This window comes from Cydia splendana, chromosome 12, assembly GCF_910591565.1.
Source record: "Cydia splendana chromosome 12, ilCydSple1.2, whole genome shotgun sequence".
In the NCBI taxonomy this organism is placed as follows: domain Eukaryota; kingdom Metazoa; phylum Arthropoda; class Insecta; order Lepidoptera; family Tortricidae; genus Cydia; species Cydia splendana.
The window spans coordinates 18,875,300-18,901,655 of NC_085971.1; the positions used below are offsets into that span (position 1 = coordinate 18,875,300).

The window sequence follows — 26,356 nt, forward strand, 5'->3', positions numbered from 1 at the left end:
AAGTTTAACTGAAGTAGTATGACAAATACGAACCTTTCCGAGAAAATACGAAGTAACACAATTATGCATTACATCTGTAAAAGGAAGCGGAATCATTGTGGCTTGAAGAATGCTTTTTCTTAGACTACCCTATTGAGACTTTATGGTACATTATGCTGCGTCATTGTATCCATTAAAGAAACGAAAATTCATGTCATCCGGACATTTGACCTACTTAGGTCAATATTGACTTGTAATATTCTACGGTGAAGCATTAAGACAACGGGTGTTAAAGAAATATAGACTTCAGACTTCCTGTTTATTTTAAGTTTTTACGATTTTAACTAACAGTGCCTCTACCATGAGCTGGCAGAGTATTTTTCACTTACTTTAAGTGAATAAACGTGCCGTAGTATATTTTACGTTTCTGTACGGTCTAATATGCCTAACTTCACTCCACTCCAAACGATGCTGTCCTTTTCTAAGTATACTAAAAAATAGAGCAATAATAATATCGGAGGATTGTACAGCGCCTCTAGGAGTCACCTAAAGAACTAAATAGGTATCAAAGTATGAGTAAACGGTAAATTACCTATATGGAGAGTAGAGGTACAGGTCAATTCTAGTTTTAACTATTAAATCTCATTCAAGTATGATACTAATCTAATACTGATCTGTCAATGTCTAAAGTGACGTTTTTGGTCGAAGGTTGACATAATGCGCAATTCAGCAGGTCCATAAAGGGGGGTCCCTTTGTTTCCCATAAAGTTTTAAGTCATAATGTATTATTTGTCAAATTATCGTTAGTCATAAAACTGAAACCGTTATCTTTTCAGGATTTTCGTAAGGTTATTCTATAGATAGGTTAGGTTAGGTTAGGTTTGTTTTATGGCAATCCTGAAAAGTTACGCGTTTCTGAGAAAAACCAATTATGACTAACGAAAATTCGGACAAATAATATATTATGACTTAAAACTGTTTGGGAAACAATAGAGACCAAGATAAAGGCGATTGGAAACGTCTCATATTGGAATGATGGCAGATACAGTCATGTTAGATCAGTATCACATTATATTGTTGGAATGAAATTGTTTATTAAAATTTAGTTTTAATAAACAATAATAAACAAAAACAAACATAACTAGTGGCTCTGTGAGCTGTAGACCTCGCGAGCAGAGCTTAAAACTGAATAAATGTATGGTTCCGTTGTTTAGAAGAATTTAGAGAATCTAATTTGACCATAAAAACTTAACTATCAATTGCTTACAAAATTCGGGAATTTGTTTAGATATGCGACCTGTAGAGTAGAACATATGGACATACGAAACATTTTTTGGCTAACAGGCCAATTCAAACTTACACTGATATCAGAAAGACATCTAACTGATGTCATTTAGTTATCGTGCATTTCACTCGTTCTTGTCCGTATATGTATTGGCGCAAGCGAGACGCACGATGTTGATAAAAATATCATCCCGATGTCAGTGTACGGTCGATGCCCCTTAAGTATCCACGTCGCCATACTAATTGTATAGAAAAGTGGATAGAGTTAGACCAAGAAAAGTCTGCAGAGATTTTGACAGCACACGCAGTGCCAATGTTATTTGTGCCAGTGTCAAAATCTCTGCAGACTTTTCTCGGTCGAGTGTGGCCCATAATTTCCGAAAATCATTTTTTCTTCGAGGCAATTACTCCGTTCTCATATTTTGCGTTGCCCATAATTTCCCGAAATCATTCATTCTCGGTAGCAATTTTATTACTCCGTTCCCATATTTTCCCAATGGTTTTCTTCCGCAATCGCCTATTTTTAATATTTTTAAATTAATCTTTTCCGTATAGTTTTCGTTCTTTTGAATATCAAGGATAATATTTTCTTGTTACTGTATGTTAATAGTGTAGTAATTATATTTGTTTCTTGTAGGTATTTCACATACAACAAATATCAAAAACACTAAAATTAAAACATAATCTAAAAAACTACAAGTAAAAAACCAAACGCTGTCAGCCAATAACTCTAACCTACCTATATCTGGGAGCAGATTCGTTTTTAGGGTCATCAAAAAAAAAAATAACCCTAACCTACCTATCTCTGGGAGCACTTTCGTTTTTAGGGTCATCAAAAAAAATAACCCTAACCTACCTATCTCTGGGAGCAGTTTCGTTTTTAGGGTCATTAAAAAAAATAACCGTAACCTACCTATTTGAAAAAAACCTGGTTATTTTTTTTTTAATAAAATAAAATAAAAATATTAAAAAAAAGAGAAAATATGGAGATAGAGAATATTTAGTTAGTGAAAAAAAAAAAGCCTACTGGTTATTTTAACTACTGGGATCAAAAAGAAAAGGGAATAAATTGAGAAAGGGAAAATTTAGTTTATGAAAAAATGTCCACGAAAAATTAAATAAAGCGAAGAAATTCCACTGGGAAAAAATGAGAACGGAGTAATTGCCTCGAAGAAAAAATGATTTGCGGAAATTATGGGCCATTTTAGCGAGGCGATCCAAATTAAAAGGCTCTAGGATAATGTTAGTTAGACTTTGAGCCCGGGAAAGCGCAACGTACGAGCAACCTACAGCTAGTTCCCTGAGCCCAAGGTCGACCACTACCCTAGGCAATGTTAACCCCTGCGATTTATGGATGGTGACCGCCCATTCTAAGGGGCTGTCCATAAATTACGTCATCTATTTTTGACGATTTAAGACCCCCCCCCCCCTAAAATCATCCAAAAATCATGCTTCATGTGACCCTGTTTCCTCCTACGTCATGCTACCATCATCCGATGTCCAGACCCCCGCCCCCTAATTTGAAATGACGTAATTTATGAATAGCCCCTAACGTAAGTGGAAATTGACTCCTGGAACAGCCATGCCCTTGAACTTAAACCGCTAAAAAAATGTTCATACAAAAACTCAAACGAATACGCTTACCTCGCGCTTCGCGCTCGCTTGATCAATCAGTAATACGATGTTTAAGTGCAAAAAATAAATAAAAAAAGTTGCATTTACTGGGGATCGAACCGGGTACCTATCCCATATCCTTGCTTGTAAGCGTCTTTCCAACTGCGCTATGATAGCATTTAGATGAGCTGACGAAATTTGGTTACTTATTCTCGAGTAAGAATTTAAATATCTAATCTAAAGAGAATAAAGTGCATAGGGGACGTGCATGAACTATAGGGGGCAGCACAGGAGCCGTCAGATCTTTGGCGCGAAGCGTAGATGTGTAGTTTATGATTCCGATGTAGCCCACGAGATGGCAGAACCTACTATGCACAAGGAAACGTACTTACGAGAACGGTAGATGGTAGCACTTGCTTTGGCAATGTACATGTGCACATATGTTTCCGATTCAGGCCACAAGATGGCAGGCCCTCCAACGCGCACGGTCCCTATAGTGGGCGTGCGTGAACTATAGAGGGTAGCATAGGAGCCGTCAGATTTTTGGCGTGAGGCGTAAATGTGACGTTTATGCTTCCGATGTAGCCCACAAGATGACAGAACCTACTATGCATAAGGAAACGTACCTACAAGAACGGTAGATGGTAGAACTTGTTTTGGCAATGTACATGTTTCCGATTTAGGCCACAAGATGGCAGACCCTCCAACGCGCACGGTCCCTATATGTAGTAGAGGGTTATTGTCATACTAAATTTTGTAGTCACAGTAAATTTACTGCCATCTTTCGATACAGGATTAAAATGAAAATGAAAAAAAAAATATCAAAAAAATGTATATATGTATGGATAAATGATTTTTTTTATTTTTAGTACGCCATATGATTTTGACCCATGTTCTTTTACTGATATGAGTAAAAATTGTTAAATATAAAATGGTGTCGCCATCTAGACGAGCATAGGCCAAAGGTATGGCGCCGTATATTTAAGAATCAAATTTTCTTTAAAGCGCAAAAAGCCATCATCTCTTGCAAAAAATAAACGAATACGCTTAGCCCGCGCTTGATTTAAATACGATTTTTTTCATTTTTTTCAAAATAAAAAAATAAAATAAAAAACAACAATTGATACGAAATTTAAGTATAAAAAAATACAAAAAGTTATGTAGCAGCATACAATTACTGGGGATGGAACCAGGGACCTCCCGATGCAAACAAAAAAGTGAACGTTTGCAAAATGCGCCATGATAGTTCTTACTAAAGCTGACGAAATTTAGCTACTCATTCTCAAGTAAAAACTAAATATCAAAATACCGCCGAAACCAGCAATACAAATTTTCTGAATTTTTGGCCATTTAATCTATAATCATATATCAAAAAGAAAAAACTCTTATGATATCGTTACGACTATTTGTTTAGGCGACAGGTATCACGACTCCGCCATTTTAAAAAAATTCCAAAAACCGGATTGACAAAAAAATTTTATTTAGTCATAGAATCTGGTCAAAAAATTTCATGAGAATCGGTTAAGAATTGCGACCTGTAGAGGAGAACATCCGGAAATACAAAACTAAATATCTAAATACCGCCTAAACCAGCGATAATCTTTTTCTGCATTTTTTGCTATTAACTCTGTAAACATGTCTCAAAAAGAAAAAACTCTTATGATATCGATACGACTATACATTTAGGCGCCAGGTATCACGACTCCGCCATTTTTAAAAATTTCCAAAAACCGGATTGACAAAATTTTTTTATTTAGTCATAAAATTCGGTCACAAAATTTCACGAGAATCGGTTAAGAATTGCGACCTGTAGAGGAGAACATCCGGACATACGAAAGCAAAATGCCCGAGTCAAAACGTAGACCTTCGCTTCGCTTCGGTCAATAAAACTTACTAAATATGTACTTAAACAACCCATAGGTAAAAAATTAGGCCTAAATATTTTTTTAAATTTGTTGGAATTGGCCTGTGAATCTCTAAAGTCCCTCATTAATATTAAACAATTTGTAAGTTAACTAGTGGCTCTGTGAGCTGTAGACCTCGCGAGCAGAGCTTGAAATAACATGGTGCTAAGAGCTTTAAATATAGTAAATTAAAAAAAAAACAATACGAAATTTATGTGTAAAAAAATACAAAAAGTTATAATATCCCAGCATACAATTACTGGGGATCGAACCCAGACCCTCTGTGCAAACAGAAAAAGCGAACGTTTACAAACTGAGCCAAATAGTTCTTAGATGGGTTGACGAAATTTAGCTACTCCTTCTCAAATTAAAATTAGTTAAAATTAAATATCTCAATACCTCCGAAACCAGCGAAATAAATTTTCTGAATTTTTGGCCATTTAATCTATAAACATATCTCAAAAAGAAAACACTCGTATGGTACCGATACCACTATTTGTTTAGGCGCGAGCTATCACGACTCCGCCATTTTAAAAAAATTCAAAAAACCGGACGGACAAAAAAATTTTATTTAGACATAGAATCCAGTCACAAAATTTCACGAGATTCGGTTAAGAATTGCGACCTGTAGAGGAGAACATCCGGACATACAAAAGCAAAATGCTCCAGTCGAAACGTAGACCTTCGCTACGCTCCGGTCAATTATCCCGCAGGCCACGCGTTTCGCGCTTCGCCGAATTTCAGCGACAAAATCCGGCAAACGGCCCAATTCGAACTTTAAGTTACGTCAATTAATAGATCTAGAAACGATATACCGGGTGTGGCCTGTAACACGAGCAAATAATTAAAACATAGATTATACTCCTCAAACGGTGACACTTTTGTTCAACAACTTTTAAAATTATGAAGTATTTAGACTATTCTATTCTATTTTTCATAGAAAATAAATATTATCTTCAATGGACACCATCGCCACGCCATATCATTGTGATTGACGTTGCTTGTCACGTCTTAAACATAACACAATTCGCAATACATTGCGTCTTAGAATAAACTTTAAAGTGTATTAAAAATCAAACCACAAGTTATTTTTTTTAAAGTCGCTGAACAAATGTTGGTCAGTATGAGGAGTACAGCCTACTGTTTAATTTTTTGCTCATATTACAGGCCACACCCGATATATTAGATATGTCAGTGTCAAATGTGACGTTTCTTCAAACAAAAACGTCACTTTTGCCACTGACACATCTCATCCATATCGTTTCTAGATCTATTAATTGACGTATCTTAAAGTTCGAATCGGGCAGTTACACTTTCATCTCCTACAAAGTTTTGTTACGCAACGGAGATCCCTTTGGCATTCCGAGAATTTCATTGGAGTTAATCCACTGAATCTACTGTACTTTAAATACTACTAGCGACCCGCAGTGGCTTCGCACGGGTTAACAAATTATACACCTAAACCTTCCTCCTTCCTTTGTTTTATAAGGTGATGTAGGTAGTCACTATTTAAGGGACCACCGAAAAGTAATAACTGTAAGTATGTCAGCGCACATATGTGCCTTCATCAAACCAAGACATCAATCATTGATAAAGAAGGTCAGTCAACCTTTCAGCCCTTTATCAATGAGAGTAATGCCTTCTTACACAACCCCTCTTCGCACGGTCGGCTACGCTTTACGTTCGGCTGGATCGAACGCCACAAAGAGATTGTTATCGAGGTGATGTAGCCATATTTCAACTCCAGTTGTTTATGTATGTATGTATGTATGTATGTCACTTTATTGCACAATTGTTTATTATTGTTTATTATGAGTATTTATTTGATTTTATTTGAAAGGTCCGGCTCCACAGTTCTGATGAAGAAAGGTTTTGGATGACAAAGTTGTACCTTTTATTCTTGATATTGATATTTGATATTTATTCAGGGATAATTTTACAGAATTACAGTTAGCGCTAATGCGCTATAAAATCAAATATGTTATAATTATAATAAACCTATGGTAATAATTTGGCAATAATTGAGCTTTAGTGATAGCGATGACGACTAGGTATGTGGATTCACAAAAACGTAAAAAATCTTTATAAAGTTTATGATGTTTGTCGGTATTCTTAGTCTTTCTTGACGTTGAGTTGTCAAATTCGGGATTTGACCTGTAGGCGAACCCAGTGCCAAACCTCTGAATTTGACTGTACTATAGCAAAGAAATATAGTAATATGTACTAGCAACCCGCCCCGGCATCGCACGGGTTACAGAAAACCTTACCAAATTACACACCTAAACCTCCCTCAAGAATAATTCTATTGATTGGTGAAAACCGCATGAAAATCCATTCAGTAGGTTTTAAGTTTATCGCGAACATACATTCACACAAATAAAGAGACGCAGCAAGGGACTTTGTTTTTTTTATAAGGTGTAGTGATTTCGAAATAATAATTACAATTATTTTAAGCTATTCAACTACTAGGTATTAAACAGAGGATTTACGAGAGTTTATTGAGCTCCTGAGATTTTGACACAATTATAAATGTTCACGGAGTAATAACAGTTACCTATTTGTTTTACAAGCAAGAAAATTGTTGTTAACCGCTCGGGTAAATATCGATATCCGAGCAACCAAAAGATTCCTAATTGAACCACAAAATGGTTCGAAAAGTGGAATCTGTCAATTTGGCATTTGTTTTTGTTAGGAATAGACAAAACTAGCGACCCGCCCCGGCTTCGCACGGGTTAACAAATTATACACCTAAACCTTCCTCAAGAATCACTCTATTGATAAATGAATACCGCATGAAAATCTGTAGGTACAGTTAGTTTTTGAGTTTATCGCGAACAAACATACAAACACACAAACAGACAGACGCGGCGGGGGACTTTGTTTTATAAGGTGTAGTGATTTAGCAGAGGTTAGCTAAGTTTAATTTCATGGTTTATGGTGTTTATAACTGAAATAGATGTCATAAACGAAAGAAAAAGTGACCAACGGCCGCCTATTCGGATTTCGAGATAATCACAAGATCTTGAGACGATTTAGAGATCAACTAGATCTACATTAGATATCGACTAGATGTGACTTGGATATCTAAGTCATAACTTGTCGAAATCGTTCAAGAGGACCTCCAGAATCGCGGAAACGTCAAATTTGACATATCTATCTTACAAATATCTTTAAATTATCCGTATCGTAACTTGTTGAAGTCTAGTAGAAATCTAATTCATTTTCCGAATCGAGCCGTAAGTCCTCCAATCGCTAGGTCTGGGATCGAACCAGCGTCCTCTGCATTCGCGGCAGGTTCAACCATTCGGCCACCCGAGTCACGGCGGTAGAAGTCGAATTTTCACGAGTACGTACGTTTCCGATAAAATACGATGGAATAGTAGATTGTTAACCAAGGGTTGAAAGGCACCCATTTCTGTCGAGGTAGTTTGGCGCTCGAACGCAGTGAGAGCGCCAATAGTCCGAGACGGAAATGGTGCCTTTCACCCGAGTTAAACACTCTACTTTTCATATCGAATGCGAGGAAACCAAACAAGACAAGGCAATTTCGGAAAATCAGCAATTGAAGTACCTAATAGACCTACGGCCATGATTTTTTTCATTAGGACTTACTTGCAATCGGAGACTTTACAAGTGTAAAGATTAATAACCCCTAGCGAAAATCATTTAGATTGCAATATTTACGAAAATACACATTTTTTAACAAACTGCAGTAATTTTAAAATGGTTTGTACATTATAGTATGAAAATCAGCGGGATTGCCTCTTACTTTTTAATTTTATACTTTTTCGTTCTAAAAGCCGCAACAGGCTACCGGACCGCACCGCGACCTTGGTGCACCGCACCACGTAATAACATAATAAAAGTATTTTAAATATTAAATAACTATTTCATTAATAATATAACAAAATTTTTATCTTGTATTTTATTTTATTTTCATGAATATAGTGCTAAATAACTTTAAAAACCAATTTAATATCGTACAAAGGTTTAACTGTGGCTGTATAAGATTTTGCCTTTGCTAATTTACGCAAGTGTAAGGTTTAAAAAAATATTTTTGGTGTATTCCTGTTGGTTCCCGCCTTACGAAATCGAGTAAATAGAATTCAACGAAAGAAACAAGAAAAAATTGTTTTTAACAATTTACTTACATCATTTTTTATAAAAAAAGGATCAACGTGGGATTAGTAAAATTAAACAGTTACCAATTGTTCCAAGCGAGGAAATAAAGACACTATTTTTCCATTTTGTTTCCACCCAGTTGTTCGTGGGACGGGGACGCAGAGGAGTACACTACTTTTCTGCGCTAGAGCATAAACGTATCACTTTCTGCGCACCTTTTAGAACAACAACGACCCACTTTCAGAGCATGAGATATGAAAAATAATTATGCACCACATCTGTACCTCGTTTGTTCATAAGTCTTGAGACGAATGTAAATAAAGTAGTTCGATTATTGAAATGTTATACGATTATATTAATATTTTTATTTAACAACTACACTATAATTGATTAAATAAAATTGAGTTTATTTAGAATGGCCTTCTATGTTTTTTATTATAGTCGTTTAACATGTTGGCATTTAAGGGGTTCCGGCACGATCCCGAAAACGGTATGTTTACTGGTGGGAAAGTATATATATATATAGGAAGTAAAAGAAAATTGTAATAGATGAAATATACACCGAAATATTGAGAACTGCTTCGACTATTATGCTGAATAAGCAATATTTACCTTGCTTGTATTGTGGCGGGAAATACATTTTCATAAGAAGGTAGTATTTTTCCTCTACGTGTTGGATCTATATCCCCAAGCAAGCCTATCAGAAGACCGGGATTTCTAGGCCCGTGAAATCCAAGGAGATACAAATAATATACCACATTTCGAAAAATATTTAAACGACTTTCGTTCCTTTTATGAAATTTTGTGTCGTCTCAAAACTTATTTTTGTGTCGTCTCAAAACTTATGAACAGACGAGGTACAGCTTACAATTAGGGGATGGTTAATTAGCGAGTTTTACCTTAGTAGTAGTACAGTTGACGAAGTATAATTCTGATTCCTCCCCGTTTAGCATAATGGATACTTTCTGTTCCGCATCAGGATCTGAAACAAACATACCATAAACATAGTATCTAAATGGACTATATAACGATCACGGAGCAAAGCCGCGGAGGTACAGACAGACGGACATGGCGATACTATAAAAGTTGACTACGGAAGCCTAAAAAGAGATAAAATTGACAAGAGTGCCAATAACCCCTTCTTTTAAGAATTTTGGGTAACTTTATTAATTGTCTCCAGCGACACCTAAATTTCGATAGCTACTTTCGAATCTAAACCATCCTAAAAGCCAAAATGCGTTGGATCTAAACTAAGTCTTAAAGTATGATAATAAGGTTCACATTTCAACTAATGAAAAGAATGTGATACGACGAGAGTGGAAAAGTTATATAATTTTTTGGAAAGTAAAGTTGAAGAGTTGATTCAATAGGTAATTCTTAAATTCCGTCTTAAATAGAGATAATCATTACACGGGCGCCCAAAATACGTTGAGCAAAATAAATGTTTTGCATAAAATACATTTTGTTTTTAGGGTTCCGTACCCAAAGGGTAAAAACGGGACCCTATTACTAAGACTCTCCTGTCCGTCTGTCTGTCTATCACCAGGCTGTATCTCATGAACCGTGATAGCTAGACAGTTGAAATTTTCACAAATGATGTATTTATGTTGCCGCTATAACAACAAATACTAAGAACAGAATATAATAAATAGTTAAGTGGGGCTCCCATACAACAAACGTGATTTTTTTGCCGTTTTTTGCGTAATGGTTCGGAACCCTTCGTGCGCGAGTCCGCGGGATTACAACAAATTATATAAACACTTATAACTGCCGGTTTTTATAATAAAACTCAAACCGTTGCAATCAGAATTTGAACCTTCTACCTTATACAATAAAGTCGTTTTTACCCTACTATGGCTTTACCTATAATTCCATGTATAATATCCTCATTAACCCCACATTTGAAGTAGACACGACAGTTACGCATTCAGCGGGCAAATTAAGTTGTACGTAACCGAGTTAAGGAGAATTACATACATTCATGTGTAGGTGTGGCCATGATTTTCGTCATATCCTTTATTTATAAACTGAAATAAATGTCATATACTAAGAAAAAGTGACCAAGGCCTCCAGTGCCCCAGGCTGGAATCGAACCAGTGTCCTCTGCTATCGCGGCAGGTACCTGACACTACAGGACGCAGAGGCAGGAGGTAGGTAGCAGAGGACACTGGTTCGATTCCAGCCTGGGGCACTGGAGGCCTTGGTCACTTTTTCTTAGTATATGTCATTTATTTCAGTTTATAATTTTTATAGTAGCGTTTCTACTTGAAATAAAAACAAATTAAAATATTTACTGAAAATAATTTATTTGGTCTAATACATAATAGTACTTATATCCATTTTTTGACAAGAATTATAGTAAAGGGAGTTGAGCTGCAGTTAAGATGTAAGTAAGACCATACTTATATAAATAAAATAAATAAATAGAAATATTAGTACATCTTACACAGATCAACCTACTTAGGTCCTAGCCCCGAACTAAGAAAAGCTTGTACTATATGTAATGCATATTGATTTCGTATGCATGCTTGTGCTGTTTGTGATGTATTAAAAAAAACATTGGAGCAAATTAGAAAAAAACATACCGCCTTTCGCAAAAAGGTATTATGAATCTTTCCCAAATCTGGCATATTAACTATATGTAATAACATGAAAATGGTAAACGCCGATTTAGTAAAGATCTGGGATAAGTTAAGGGGCCCACAGATTACCAGTTGGCCGGACGATATCAATCTGTCAGTTAATCGCAAAAGGTGACAGTTCCGAACAACTGACAGGCTGATATCGTCCGGCGAACTGGTAATCTGTGGGCCTCTTTAGTTGAGAAGTATAGTCCGACAAGAAATTGTAAAAAATTATTAAGGGCGACACTTTCTACGTAACTGTCACATTTTTGACGTAAAATGCTTGAACATGGCAACAATTTATTGTGAAAATTTTTTAGTTCCATTTTATTTCATTTAAGTATACTATTTTATGTCGCACTGTACAGGTACATATACAGCTGTGCCACCATACGCGAGTAGGACGCCCAGACCACGAGGCCCATTTAACACTTCTCAGTTTAATTTTTTTTTTTTTTTTTTTTTTTTTTTTTTTTTCATATGAAGATATACTTTTATTTGTTAATAATATCTGCGATATCTGTCATTTGTTAATTCTTGAGCTTACCGTGGGGTTAGTCAATTTGTGTAAGAATGTCCAATATTTATTCAATATCGTTGTCACAATATATGTATTAAGGGTACTTATAGTCTGTATCTTTAGGTATTTAAAAAACCGGGCAAGTGCGAGTCGGACTCGCGCACGAAGGGTTCCGTACCATAATGCAAAAAAAAAAGAAAAAAAAAGCAAACAAAAAACGGTCACCCATCCAAGTACTGACCACTCCCGACGTTGCTTAACTTTGGTCAAAAATCACGTTTGTTGTATGGGAGCCCCATTTAAATCTTTATTTTATTCTGTTTTTAGTATTTGTTGTTATAGCGGCAACAGAAATACATCATCTGTGAAAATTTCAACTGTCTAGCTATCACGGTTCGTGAGATACAGCCTGGTGACAGACGGACGGACGGACGGACAGTGAAGTCTTAGTAATAGGGTCCCGTTTTACCCTTTGGGTACGGAACCCTAAAAAGAGTAATTAAAATCTACCCTCAAATGGCTTCTTAAGCCAGTTGAGGGTAGATGAAAACATTACATGATCAAATAATGTAGGTTAAAGTCAGGACGTTTAGTGACAGATCCAAGTGGTTTTGTATTTGGTTGGTTAATCAATAAATGTTATAACTACCCGAAAACATATTATTTGTTTACTTTTATTGAAGTACCTAAAGATACAGAGTATAGGCAAGATTCACGGATCAATAACAGAGCCTTATTGAAGCAAGTCTTATTGAAGCAAGGGTGGAAACAAAAACCGCTGATTTTGTGGCCACACAGTGTGACGCAGTAATCAGCATGTCCCGACATGTCGTGCGACTGATTGATGCCCCCGGCCCGCGTGCATACGTCACCGTTCTATATGCATATGTATATCAGTCTTATATGCATATATCACCGTCCTAATTATACATATACGTAACAAAGTAAACACTGATTTAAACTTTCACGATTTTTACACATTATTTAAATTGTACATCGGGACTTACTGCCGTATTCGAACTTCAAGATATTCACAAGAGACGATACGTACTAGATCCATTCTAGATACGTTATAGTTTAGATATCAACTAGTTCTCTTTTGCAGCGCAATTCGGACAACCAATGTCACTTTTACGTTAGATAGCGTAAGATATCTATTAGATGTGAATTGGATCTCTAAGTCATATCCTGAGGAAATCGTTCAAGAGTATCTCCAGAATCGCGCAAATGTCATATTTGACAGGTTAGATCTTAAACATATCGTTATCGTATCTTGGTGATGTCTAAAAGATATCTAATAGATGTCTATTTCAAAATCCGAATCGGGCCTTTAATCGCGTATTTAAGTTTTAAGATTTACCTCCGACGTTTCGGGGACGGCGTTGTCCCCGTGGTCTCGGAGAAGACTGGCTCAAGTTGACATCAACATCTTCTAGCCGCGCGAGTTTTTCGAACTACCCGCACTTGGTCTTGTTTATCAGCTTGAACTCTCGCTCGATTCGGGAAATGAATTAGAGATTAACTAGATACGGCAAAAGGTATCTTATGGCGGCTGGCGCCGCGATTCGGGAAATGAATTAGAGATTCACTAGATATGAAATAGTAAAGATTTCTCTTTACTATATCGTATCTATTTAATCTCTAATTCATTTCCCGAATCGCGCCATGTATGTGTATTTTATTTTTTTATCATAATATTAGGGGCTGTTGTAAAGTGATGTCAAATTACATCAGACTGAGAATGTCCGAATGCCTCTCCGTCCGTCCTATTATTTTCCGGACGCGTATTTTATTGACATTATCATAATCATGTTTTCCGGGTGAGTTCCATTCGTTCCGGTTTAGTGATTCCGTCCGGAGAGATTAGGGGAGGTGTCAAGATAGTTTCCATAATGTAAGAATAAAATTTTATTATGAATAACGTTAAAGTTTGTGCATAAGTAAAGGAATATTACGCGTGAAGTAGTTCAGCAGTTCCTAGTAATATACACGGAAGCCTATTAGAACTTTTAAATCGACTAGCGACCCGCCCCGGCCGCGCACGGGCTACACAAAACGGTAATAAATTATACACCTAAACCTTTCTCAAGAATCACCTATCAAGGTGAAAACGGCATGAAAATCCGTTCAAAAGTTTTTGAGTTTACCGCGAACATACATACACACAAACAGACAGACGCGGCGGGGGACTTTGTTTTATAAGGTGTAGTGACGTCAATTTCAGCGTCATATAATAAGTAAATGACGGGGAAAGACCAATATAAATAAATATTGGTACAAGCGGGATCACTGCAAACTGCAAGTACATGTTAATGAGTGATTAACCTGTCATCGAGTTTTTGAATTGAATGTATGTTTATTGGCTCTTTTTCATATGAAACGAAAATGTATCTAGATAAACTAAAACAATGTTTATCGAGGCCAAGTCATTATTTTTATTTAAATTTAATACTTATGTTTATAAAAAATAAAGAGTAGCACTTTTCACTGTAACCTGTCTTGTCCAAAAGCATCGCTCTTCCAGTTTTAGTTCTTTAGATTTTATAAGCACCAATTTATGTAAATAAAATATCATGCTTTATAATAACATAAACAATACCTTTTAAAATGTACTTTGCACAGGCCTTATACTATATATTTTTTTACAACAATATTCACGCACGAAGTTTGTCCAAGGATATTTTCTCTGTTAACCTGTACCAACCTGTACATGCGCGGTATTGCATCTGACTCATACACAGAAAAAAATATTTTCACTTCTCATGCTCAAAAAGTGCACCTTTATGTCGTGCGAAGACGACATAAAATTGCATTTTATGCTTTAGAGCATAAAGTAAAATCATCTATTACGACCCTTATTGACTTAGCAATAAAGTCCAAATTCTGCCATACAAACTGCCAGCCCTGCCGGCGCGCCCCCGACCGGCGCTCTCCCGATCGGCGTGCCCCGCGCCTCCGACCGGCCCAAGAACAATTTTCTTTAGTCTTGAATAAATACGTTAAAATAACCTAAAATGTTTGATTTTTTGTATATTTTCCTCGCAATCGAAGTGAAAAGCAGAGTGTACAACAAGGGCATAAATGTCAATTTTTACCCTCGTCTACTATTTTGGTCTTCGCTTCGCTCAGACTAAAAAATTGCCTCGGGTAAAAATGGGTCACTTTATGCCCTTGTTGTACAATCTACTATTAGATCATAACTATGGCAAAATATTAGGTAAGTATCAAGCTAACCACCGTAGGGTACCATTATGACCCAAGTGTCGTAGTTTCGTAGAGACAAGTGGTTAAAGGAGACATCAGTACGGTTACCATCAGTTTGTCACTGACATAAACGCCGTCGAGAACGTTATTGACCGAAGCGAAGCGAAGGTCTACGTTTTGACTCGGGCATTTTGCTTTCGTATGTCCGGATGTTCTCCTCTACAGGTCGCAATTCTTAACCGATTCTCGTGAAATTTTGTGACCGAATTTTATGACTAAATAAAAATTTTTTGTCAATCCGGTTTTTGGAATTTTTTTAAAATGGCGGAGTCGTGATACCTGTCGCCTAAACAAATAGTCGTATCGATATCATAAGAGTTTTTTCTGTTTGATATATGTTTATAGATTAAATGGCCAAAAATTCAGAAAATTTGTATCGCTGGTTTCGGCGGTATTTTGATATTTAGTTTTTACTTGAGAATGAGTAGCTAAATTTCGTCAGCTTTAGTAAGAACTATCATGGCGCATTTTGCAAACGTTCGCTTTTTTGTTTGCATAGGGAGGTCCCTGGTTCCATCCCCAGTAATTGTATGCTGCTACATAACTTTTTGTATTTTTTTATACTTAAATTTCGTATCAATTGTTGTTTTTTATTTTATTTTTTTATTTTGAAAAAAATGAAAAAAATCGTATTTAAATCAAGCGCGGGCTAAGCGTATTCGTTTTTTTTTTGCAAGAGATGATGGCTTTTTGGGCTTTAAAGAAAATTTGATTCTTAAATATACGGCGCCATACCTTTGGCCTATGCTCGTCTAGATGGCGACACCATTTTATATTTAACAATTTTTACTCATATCAGTAAAAGAACATGGGTCAAAATCATATGGCGTTCTAAAAATAAAAAAAATCATTTATCCATACATATATTCATTTTTTTGATATTTTTTTTTTTCATTTTCATTTTAATCCTGTATCGAAAGATGGCAGTAAATTTACTGTGACTACAAAATTTAGTATGACAATAACCCTCTACTACATATAGGGACCGTGCGCGTTGGAGGGTCCGCCATCTTGTGGCCTGAATCGGAAACATGTACATTGCCAAAACAAGTTCTACCATCTACCGTTCTTGTAGGTACGTTTCCTTATGCATAGTAGGTTCTGTCATCTTGTGGGCTACATCGGAAGCATAAACGTCACATTTACGCCTCACGCCAAAAATCTGACGGCTCCTGTGCTGCCCCCTATAGTTCATGCACGCCCACTATACACTTTATTCTCTTTAGATTAGATATTTAAATTCTTACTCGAGAATAAGTAACCAAATTTCGTCAGCTCATCTAAATGCTATCATAGCGCAGTTGGAAAGACGCTTACAAGCAAGGATATGGGACAGGTACCCGGTTCGATCCCCAGTAAATGCAACTTTTTTTATTTATTTTTTGCACTTAAACATCGTATTGCTGATTGATCAAGCGAGCGCGAAGCGCGAGGTAAGCGTATTCGTTTGAGTTTTTGTCTGAACATTTTGTTAGCGGTTTAAGTTCAAGGGCATGGCTGTTCCAGAAGTCAATTTCCACTTACGTTAGGGGCTATTCATAAATTACGTCATTTCAAATTAGGGGGCGGGGGTCTGGACATCGGATGATGGTAGCATGACGTAGGAGGAAACAGGGTCACATGAAGCATGATTTTTGGATGATTTTAGGGGGGGGGGGGGGTCAAAAATCGTCAAAAATAGATGACGTAATTTATGGACAGCCCCTTAGAATGGGCGGTCACCATCCATAAATCGCAGGGGTTAACATTGCCTAGGGTAGTGGTCGACCTTGGGCTCAGGGAACTAGCTGTAGGTTGCTCGTACGTTGCGCTTTCCCGGGCTCATGCAAAGTCTAACTAACATTATCCTAGAGCCTTTTAATTTGGATCGCCTCGCTAAAATGGCCCATAATTTCCGCAAATCATTTTTTCTTCGAGGCAATTACTCCGTTCTCATTTTTTCCCAGTGGAATTTCTTCGCTTTATTTAATTTTTCGTGGACATTTTTTCATAAACTAAATTTCCCCTTTCTCAATTTATTCCCTTTTCTTTTTGATCCCAGTAGTTAAAATAACCAGTAGGCTTTTTTTTTTCACTAACTAAATATTCTCTATCTCCATATTTTCTCTTTTTTTTAATATGTTTATTTTATTTTATTAAAAAAAAATAACCAGGTTTTTTTCAAATAGGTAGGTTAGGGTTATTTTTTTGATGACCCTAAAAACGAAACTGCTCCCAGAGATAGGTAGGTTAGGGTTATTTTTTTTGATGACCCTAAAAACGAAAGTGCTCCCAGAGATAGGTAGGTTAGGGTTATTTTTTTTTGATGACCCTAAAAACGAATCTGCTCCCAGATATAGGTAGGTTAGAGTTATTGGCTGACAGTGTTTGGTTTTTTACTTGTAGTTTTTTAGATTATGTTTTAATTTTAGTGTTTTTGATATTTGTTGTATGTGAAATACCTACAAGAAACAAATATAATTACTACACTATTAACATACAGTAACAAGAAAATATTATCCTTGATATTTAAAAGAACGAAAACTATACGGAAAAGATTAATTTAAAAATATTAAAAATAGGCGATTGCGGAAGAAAACCATTGGGAAAATATGGGAACGGAGTAATAAAATTGCTACCGAGAATGAATGATTTCGGGAAATTATGGGCAACGCAAAATATGAGAACGGAGTAATTGCCTCGAAGAAAAAATGATTTTCGGAAATTATGGGCCACACTCGACCGAGAAAAGTCTGCAGAGATTTTGACACTGGCACAAATAACATTGGCACTGCATGTGCTGTCAAATTCTCTGCAGACTTTTCTTGGTCTAACTCTATCCACTTTTCTATACAATTAGTATGGCGACGTGGATACTTAAGGGGCATCGACCGTACACTGACATCGGGATGATATTTTTATCATGTTATTTAGTAGTCATCGTGCGTCTCGCTTGCGCCAATACATATACGGACAAGAACGAGTGAAATGCACGATAACTAAATGACATCAGTTAGATGTCTTTCTGATATCAGTGTAAGTTTGAATTGGCCTGTTAGCCAAAAATTGTTTCGTATGTCCATAATAATATGTTCTACTCTACAGGTCGCATATCTAAACAAATTCCCGAATTTTGTAAGCAATTGATAGTTAAGTTTTTATGGTCAAATTAGATTCTCTAAATTCTTCTAAACAACGGAACCATACATTTATTCAGTTTTAAGCTCTGCTCGCGAGGTCTACAGCTCACAGAGCCACTAGTTTACTTTCTATACATCTCGCTCGCACTCGCATATTAGTGCAAACGGGATGTATAGAAAGTAAATTACGTTCTCGACGGCGTTTATGTCAGTGACAAACTGATGGTAACCGTACTGGGGTTTTGTAACGGAATGTTAACTTTAACTTGTCTCGATTATTTTACTAATTTGGTATGGGAGCCTAATGTGATAATATCATTTTAATATTGTATGAAGGTTTATTCATCTATGCTAAAAGTGAGACATTCGTATTATTATCCGTTCAAGGGAAAAAATAAAAATTAATGTATTTTTTACTGTAACCTGCTTAACTTTAACCTGTGTTCAATGTATAGTTTATTGTATGTCTTGAAAATAACTTCTTCATTTTCCGTTCCCTTTTGAAAATTTGGGGTTCTTGAAGTGGTAAAACATATTTTACATTATTAAAAGTAAAAAAAACACAAAAAAAAATTTTTCATTAACTCTAACCTGTCGATGCCACTTTCTTGAAAATCACTCTAATAACAAATGGATACTATAATTTTAAACTTTGAATGCATCTTCACGTTCAACTATTAACAATAGCCAAGTTTGAACCGTCAAGTGTGCGGCGTAGCGTCGTAGCGGTGTCGTAGAACTTTCGTAGCACCTACTACGGTTGGAACTATCTCTGTAATGAAGAATTGAAGAAGCGTATATCGTAGCAGTTATTTAGAAAGAAACGGCTCGATTCGGGAAATGAATTAGAGATTCACTAGATATGGTCGCATAGCGCCGCGATAATATTGGAGCGGCGTTAATAATAGCGTAAGCGCCATTAGTAGCATTCCTATACAAAGCGGGAAAACACGGGCATCGACAACTAAATTTTAATTACTTTAAAATTTTGACTATCTCTGGAAAACAAAGGAATTGGATTTGACCTCAACCTCATTTCTAGTATCAGTCGAGATGACGTTTTATTGAGTGTGTGATTAAATAGCGCAACGGCGGTCATAACATGTGGCCCCTGAACACATCAATAACACATCATAACGAGCTTATGATTGTGTGTAGATAAAGCAGTGATGTATTGATTAATATTGTATTGTTATTTTTGCTTGGATGTAAATTCAATGTTGACGTGTAAAAGTGCCCTTGTGGCCTATTTGCTGAATAAATGTTGAAGTTGAAGTTGAAGTGTATGTAACTTCACATAATTAGGCATTAAAACACTTGTTTGATGATTTTGTGAAACTCTCTTTGAGCTCGTTTCATAAATCCACGCCCATATTTTAATGCATGTCATTATGCAGCAGTCATATAAACTACTAGTTTAATGCGTTGTCTAATAAAATCATGGTAATTATGCGAGTCGTCATGCACCACACTGCAAATATTTAAAAAATCATGTTGCAGTAAATTTCATACAAAATTATTCGGGTTTCAATCTCGTCTGATGTCATTATTGAATTTCTTGTTGTTTAAAATAATTCGTTCACACACATATTTCAAACATAGGTACTTATCCTTATTCATCATAAATGAATTTACCTCAGGCCGACAACGTAACTTTCAGTCTTTTAATATTGTACCTTAGCTCATACATCATAGAGTACGTTTTTGCACATGTCACCATTGCTGAATTTGACAACACTAAAGTTTCAACCAATGTCATTAGAATTTGTACCTTATTAGCTATATCATAGAGTATACATTAATTTACTAAGTTGCTGGATTCGTATTAGATTCGCTTGTCGCGTGACATCGTCGCGTGATTCTAATGCGACAGTGCTATCTTGTATAAATTGTATAAAGGCTTATCTTCAAAGGAAATACACGGCAGTTACGACCTTTTTCAATCAAGGCACAATGCATACTTACTCTAATGGCTACCTAGCGTTTTAGAAAGACCAGTAAGGGTGACCTCTGATTCCTTATACTAGTTATAAATGTCTAGGCCTAGTTTATATTGGACAGTATTCTGGTCTAGTTCTGGTCGGTTGGTAGATGTTGCTATTTTTCAGTGCATTTTGTAAATTGTTTAGTGCATTGCAGTGGGACATGATTGTACAGCCGCATATGCGGAACTTGGAAAAGATATATGTGATCGTTAGCGATTCTTGTAGCAAAAATGAAACGAGTAGAAATTTTGTTTGTTCAATTTCTATTCACTCTAATTGTAAGTATTGAAATATCTAGAAAAGAAAGGAGTGGCAGGGATATAAGAACAATATATAGTCATTCGAAGAAGCCGTCTAGATAGAGCAATCAAATACAAAATGTCTAATCAAATGATACTAGAAATTTAATGATTTCAAATCAAATTCCTTTGTTTTCCAGAGACGTTCAAAATTTGAATGTCATTATTAAATCGATATCGATGTTATTATTACATTTATTACGCAATAAAATAATATTCACAGATAAGAAATTAGTTTTAACAAAATAGGTAGTTTATCGAAATTCGTGACACATATACCTATTAAAATATTTAGATCACAACGGCTACATTCACTCACCACACGGCAGTGCACGGAGTGCAGCCACCGCGAGCTCTCGAGCCTGAAGAAGGACCCCCGGCGGGCCCGAAACATGTCGCCAATAGCGACAAAAAAACAAGTGAGTGTATCCGTTGTGATCTAAACATTTTAGGTAGTTTATCTTTATGTTGGCCGTAACTTGCGTTATTGAACATAATAGAGTGTTTATGATATGTGTTTAAATAATATAATAAACGCTTATAATTGTATATCATAACAATATACAATATGTCCGTAACATTAATTCTCATATCTGGCCAAGACGTTAATAAAACAGAGAAGAAAATTACTGGCTCTAGATTAATCGCAAAAAGTTGATGAAGGTGGGGGGGAGGAGATTGAATTTTCCGCTGTCGCTGCAGACGACGTGAGCGTTTCGTGTGTGGCCACTGTTGTACCGGGTTGAGAAAACTAGCATTTTCGGATAGGAGACTCTGGACTCTGGCATACCAAATGGCCGAAGACCGTCTAGACGTCCTAGGACCGCTGGAGAGAAGGAAAAAAACCGGGCAAGTGCGAGTCGGACTCGCGCACGAAGGGTTCCGTACCATAATGCAAAAAAAAAAAACGAAAAAAAAGCAAAAAAAAAACGGTCACCCATCCAAGTACTGAACTACTGACCACTCCCGACGTTGCTTAACTTTGGTCAAAAATCACGTTTGTTGTATGGGAGCCCCATTTAAATCTTTATTTTATTCTGTTTTTAGTATTTGTTGTTATAGCGGCAACAGAAATACATCATCTGTGAAAATTTCAACTGTCTAGCTATCACGGTTCGTGAGATACAGCCTGGTGACAGACGGACGGACGGACGGACGGACAGCGAAGTCTTAGTAATAAGGTCCCGTTTTACCCTTTGGGTACGGAACCCTAAAAATACCTTAGCGAAACCGGCGCCGGCGATTGGACAGAAACGGCTTTGGACAGAGAAAAGGCTAAGATTCACTTCCGATCAGCGCGCAACAGTAGTAAGTATTTTTTTTACATAATTATATATCATTAACTTTCTTGTTTTGTGGAACAAATATTTACAGGAAGGATACCAGTTAATTCTGAAGATTAATTTACGTGGATTTGTTGTAAGAGGCTTGTCGCGTTTTGCTTTCCAGCAAAAGACAACCAATCAATTCAGCAAAAGATAATGACACTAATAACTCAGATGTTGTCTTTTGGCATCGAACATTCTCAGGATCGCTAGTTTTATGGCCTCATCGTGAGGGGAACATCTCATGCCTTTTATGTACCTGCTAACAACTTCCAAGTTCGCGTTAACATAGTTTTTTGGCATTCTGAAATTCGCTCATTTCGTGGCCTCATCGTGAGGGGAGCGTCACATATTGCCTGCCAGCGTCATAGTGATGGGTCGTTAACATTGTCTTCAGCGTTCACACTTTTATAAAGTCTTCAGTTTATGAGTTTAGAAAACAGACATTATACATATAAGTACACTATGTACCTACGGTTCTTTATTAAATTTCATATATATGTGGCTTTATGTGGCCACATATTATCAAACGAACGAGCTCGAAGCGCGAGCGAAGGATCTCCGTTTGAGCTTGCATGGACATAACACATGTACCTTCGTACATATGTGTGTACGAAGGCATATATATGTACGAGTGTTTTTTCTGTACGGGAGGTGTATTCTATTGTTAGAATATTTTTATTTTGTTGTTGGTGTTGTGTTGTTGTTGTTGTGTTTGTGTTGTCGTGTTGTTGTTGTTGTGTACTTAGCGTCACAGGTAATGAATTTGTTAAAAGTGACGTTTCTGATTGAAGAATCACTGCATACATATCCCTATTAGCTCCATACTTGACGTATAGAGGTACGGGATGACGTACGGGATGAAAAGTTGAAAACTTAGCGTGGTTCGACTCTAATAAACTTTTCTATCGGCCGAAATTAAAGGCGTGTATGTCGTGAAGTAATATTACTCCTCTCGTAATCGCTTCAGGCATATCACATGATATTAGATTGACACTCTAAACATGCCTCACAGTCAAATTTAAACCCTAACTGCATTCAATAAGGTCCAATTTTCAATAAAATATAAACAGCACATATAACCTTATGGAAATTATTTGTAAACGTATATCCTTGCAAATTAATGATAATGAATTACAAGCGTCACGCTGTGAAAAAGAGACGTACTTATAGAGGATAAATGATTGTGAAAAGGATAGAAAGAGGGTAAAATAAAACAAATGAGTTGCCTTCAACGGAACATGTCTGACGTGTTGACATTATGAGGTTTCATTTGATTTGTAGGTGTAATAAAAACTGTTACAATTTGAAGGAAGTATACAAAAAGGGAAACACGGTAACTGGTTAAGGCCCCGTAGGTACGTGTCCTTCTCTCCCTCTCACTGAACGTAAGCGTGAGGGAGACAAATATGCGTGCTCGGGACCGCGGATGTTATCATGTATAATTTTAATTTTTTGTAAGGTTTAACAAAAAAGAAAATCAACGCATCCCTCAAAATAAAATTGCACATATTTTAAAGCAATTTTGATATTTTTAGCTTTTGTGCATAAATAGACCTTGTAAAGTGCTTTTAGACTTGTGTTCGTGATTTTTTCTATAAAGCGAAAATCAAAAAATCTGGATCAAATAGATCAGCGGTCGGCAACCTGCGGCCCGCGGACCGCATGCGGCTCGCGAATCTGTCACTTGCGGCCCGAGAGGCGCCTTGGCTATTTTGTATGTAATAGTGACAAACGACAATGTCTCATAAAGTCATAAATATTAACAAAGTACGGCCCGCGTCACCTCCATTAACTACTATGTGGCCCTTGGCTGCCAAAAGGTTGCCGACCGCTGAAATAGATGAAGTCACTAGAGAAAATCCTCATGATTGCTAATTAAATTTGAAACCTACGGCACCTTAATAAATTTTTATTTATCGTTGTTTAAAAATTTATATTCATGAATTGGGTATTATACTGTATTTAAAATAAATTATTTTACACCATGCATGAAATAAAGCACCAGATAATTATTAGAAAAACACAGATAGGAGTTATTTTTAAATACAAGTTCTATTTAATAAATCGGATAGAAATATAAAAAGTAGGTGAGTTGACAGTGACGTCACGATGTAATGTTTCATATAAATACCATATTAGCAGATCGTTTTGACAGTTCTAAAAAAGTAACTGATTTGACTAGTAGGAAAATACCCTATTCCATGGTATAATAATATACTCCGCCTGGTACTCCATTCCCGTCTTTTCTAGGTCACCTAACTGACACAAGCCTACGTCATCATGCGACAGCGCTATATGATAATATGCGATAGCGCTATATATAGCGGCCATGTTATTGTGACGTAGGCCTGTGTCACTCTGGGAATAGAAGACCATGTTTTATTAGACTATGCCCTATTCTGGTATTTGAGGCATGTGCAATTGTGCAACTGGTTCTTACTGATATATTTTAGTGAGTATGTAAGAATATGTAAGTAATAATAACTAATTTTTATTGTACAGTCGCCATCAGATATATCGGAGCGGCCGAGGTGCTCAAAAATATCTGAACGCGCACTCTAACGCCTTGACAATAGAGGCGTGTTCAGATATTTGTGAGCAACTCGGCCGCTCCGATATATCTGATGGCGACTGTACTGTTCCAATTCCGATTACACCAGCAGTATGGTAACGCGATATTACTGCCGCAAATGTCAAAATTTCGGGCAGAAACATCGATTTTGACATTTGCGGCAATGTAGGCAGTAATGTCCCGCTACGCTACAATACTGTTAAGAAATGCAGCCGACTGAATAGCTGCACGAAATGCCAAAAGAGCCATTTTATAAAGAAATATGTACACGTGTGTGTTTTTACTGTGTAAAAGTGTGTATTTTAATTTAAAAGCAATTTTCAAATCGTAAATTCGATCAAAAGTTCTCAAAGAAACTTCCTATAGCAAAAATCCTATTGAAAATGGTTAAACATTGTTACGGATTTTAACAAAATGTTTCATCAGGTAACAAGTATAATAATGGCTGAAAAAAGTATAAAAAAGATCCATTGTTGACCGTAAAGCGAAATAAAACGGCCGACTCTGTTCTAAGAATTTAATGTGGTTTTGATTTTATTTTGATACGATCTGCTTGCTCAGTCGTCTCATAAGCAAACATCAATGTAGCAATTCAAAATGATGTACGGTAGGGAACCATAACTTCACCGTTGGTGCCCAATTTCGCCTAAAAAATTTAAATAATAAACAATTTTACCAAGAAATATTACATGTTCATTGAATTCGCAATAAATAGAACTGCGTTTAAATATTATTGTGGATAAGGTAAAAAATTATACTTCTATAATATCCTAACTTTGACATCCGTCCCCAACTTATTAGCCTGATATTTTTTTTTAATTCTGAAATGATAGTAAAACATATCAAACATGTTGAATTACTAAACGCCCACGATACAGTTACAGTTACAGAATTATGAGTTAATGCTAGTTAAGGCGAAGTTATGTCATAATTTTTATTTTTGTCATAATGTTATGGCGAATTTAGGGTACGTATTTTTGCTCACCCTTATTTTCAATGGACTGCAACATTGACAACGATTTGCTTAGAAGGCTCGCACATATTGGATGCCTGATAACACGACTTAATGTCGTATCGAAATGAGATGAAAACCATATCAAATTATTAAAACAGAATCCGCCGTTACATCCACGAAATGAAAAGAAGCTTAATGGTACCTTTATCGATGGATTACTGGGGATTATTTATCGATGTACCTAATATCGATGCGTAACAATTAACAAACGCTTATACAAATTATATACCTGTGTTTTTGTGAAAGGGAGAATTTATTATTAAAATCAATGTGTTTTTTAGGGATTTTGTAATGTATATCAACGATAGGTATTTCGTTCATTAACTTTAGGTGTTTTATGTATTAGGAATATCAGCTTTAGGTATAACACTTTAAACTCTCGCGTTTTGTACACATATTTAATTACACAAACGGGTCTACCGCGATATAATTTCATTGTTTTTCACATATCAGCTTTAGGTGTTTAATATTCGGGCATTTGTGTACATGAAACTACATTTATTCTAAGTACTCAACTGATTAATTAGCGCAGTTTTCCCAAGATTTGGCGTAACCATGACAACCCTGTGTAGGGAAACCACACGTTCGCGACCTCCTCAACAGTGTTATAGTGGAGGAAGACATGAAACGGCATGTTAACACGTCACCTCTTTGCCTGTCACACGGGTTAATACACTCACTAGTCTAGAACTGACTAATCAGAACAGTTTTCCTAACTCAGAGAGCC

General features: G+C 36.3%; 1 protein-coding gene across 1 annotated transcript in view; it reads right to left on the reverse strand.

Annotated features, from left to right (window-relative positions):
- Positions 1-26,356, reverse strand: part of LOC134795691 (GTP-binding protein REM 1) — a 227,832-nt gene that overhangs the window by 13,427 nt on the left and 188,049 nt on the right. The window contains exon 3 of the mRNA XM_063767624.1: positions 9,803-9,885. Coding sequence (XP_063623694.1) covers positions 9,803-9,885 — 83 coding nt within the window. The remainder of the gene's footprint in view (positions 1-9,802; positions 9,886-26,356) is intronic.